General features: G+C 65.8%; 1 protein-coding gene across 1 annotated transcript in view; it reads right to left on the bottom strand.

Annotated features, from left to right (window-relative positions):
• LOC104167006 (ADP-ribosylation factor 1-like 1) overlaps window positions 1–574 on the bottom strand; it is a gene marked incomplete at its 3' end in the record, with an annotated part of 737 nt that extends 163 nt beyond the window's left edge. The window contains exon 1 of the mRNA XM_009707124.1: window positions 349–574. Coding sequence (XP_009705426.1) covers window positions 349–574 — 226 coding nt within the window. The remainder of the gene's footprint in view (window positions 1–348) is intronic.
• Between the last annotated feature and the right edge of the window lie 63 nt (window positions 575–637).

Raw genomic sequence — 637 nt, forward strand, 5'->3', positions numbered from 1 at the left:
GCGGAGAGGAGCCTGGCCCCATCTTCTTTACCCCCCCACGAGGGATTCACAGACATGGATGAGATCCCCCCGAGCCGTCTCTTCCCCAGGCTGCGCAGCCCCAGCTCTCCCATCTTCGTACCAGAGATGCTCCAGTCCCTTCGCCATCGCCGTGGCCCTGCCCTGGACTTACTCCAGCATGTCCCCGTCCCTCCTGCGCTGGGGAGCCCAGCACCAGACCCAGCACCCTGAGGTGCCTCAGCAGGGACAGGAGCTCCTCTCCCGACCCACTCCCAGGGCTCTGCCCAGGCTCTGGTGGCCCCAAGGCACAGGGGCACGTGCCTGGCGCTTGCTCAGGTTCCTTCCCACCGGGAGCGTTCTCCCCAGAGCTGCTCTCCGGCTGGGACCGATGCCCGGGGTTCTCCCTCTCCAAGGGCAGGACTTGGCATTCCAACCGGTTGAGCTCCATGAGGTTCAACCGTGCCCTTTTCTCCAGGCTGCCCAGGTGTCCCTGCCCGGCAGCGCGACCCTCCGCTGTATAACCAGTCCTCCTCGCTCGGGACCACCCAGAAGAGCTGAGGGTGCTCTCCCCCATCGCCCAGGTCACTAATAAAGCCGTTCAGCAGCACTGGCCAGCGCAGCACACCACGGGCGACCA

Source organism: Cariama cristata, unplaced genomic scaffold, assembly GCF_000690535.1.
Source record: "Cariama cristata isolate BGI_N322 unplaced genomic scaffold, ASM69053v1 scaffold23179, whole genome shotgun sequence".
Lineage (NCBI taxonomy): Eukaryota > Metazoa > Chordata > Aves > Cariamiformes > Cariamidae > Cariama > Cariama cristata.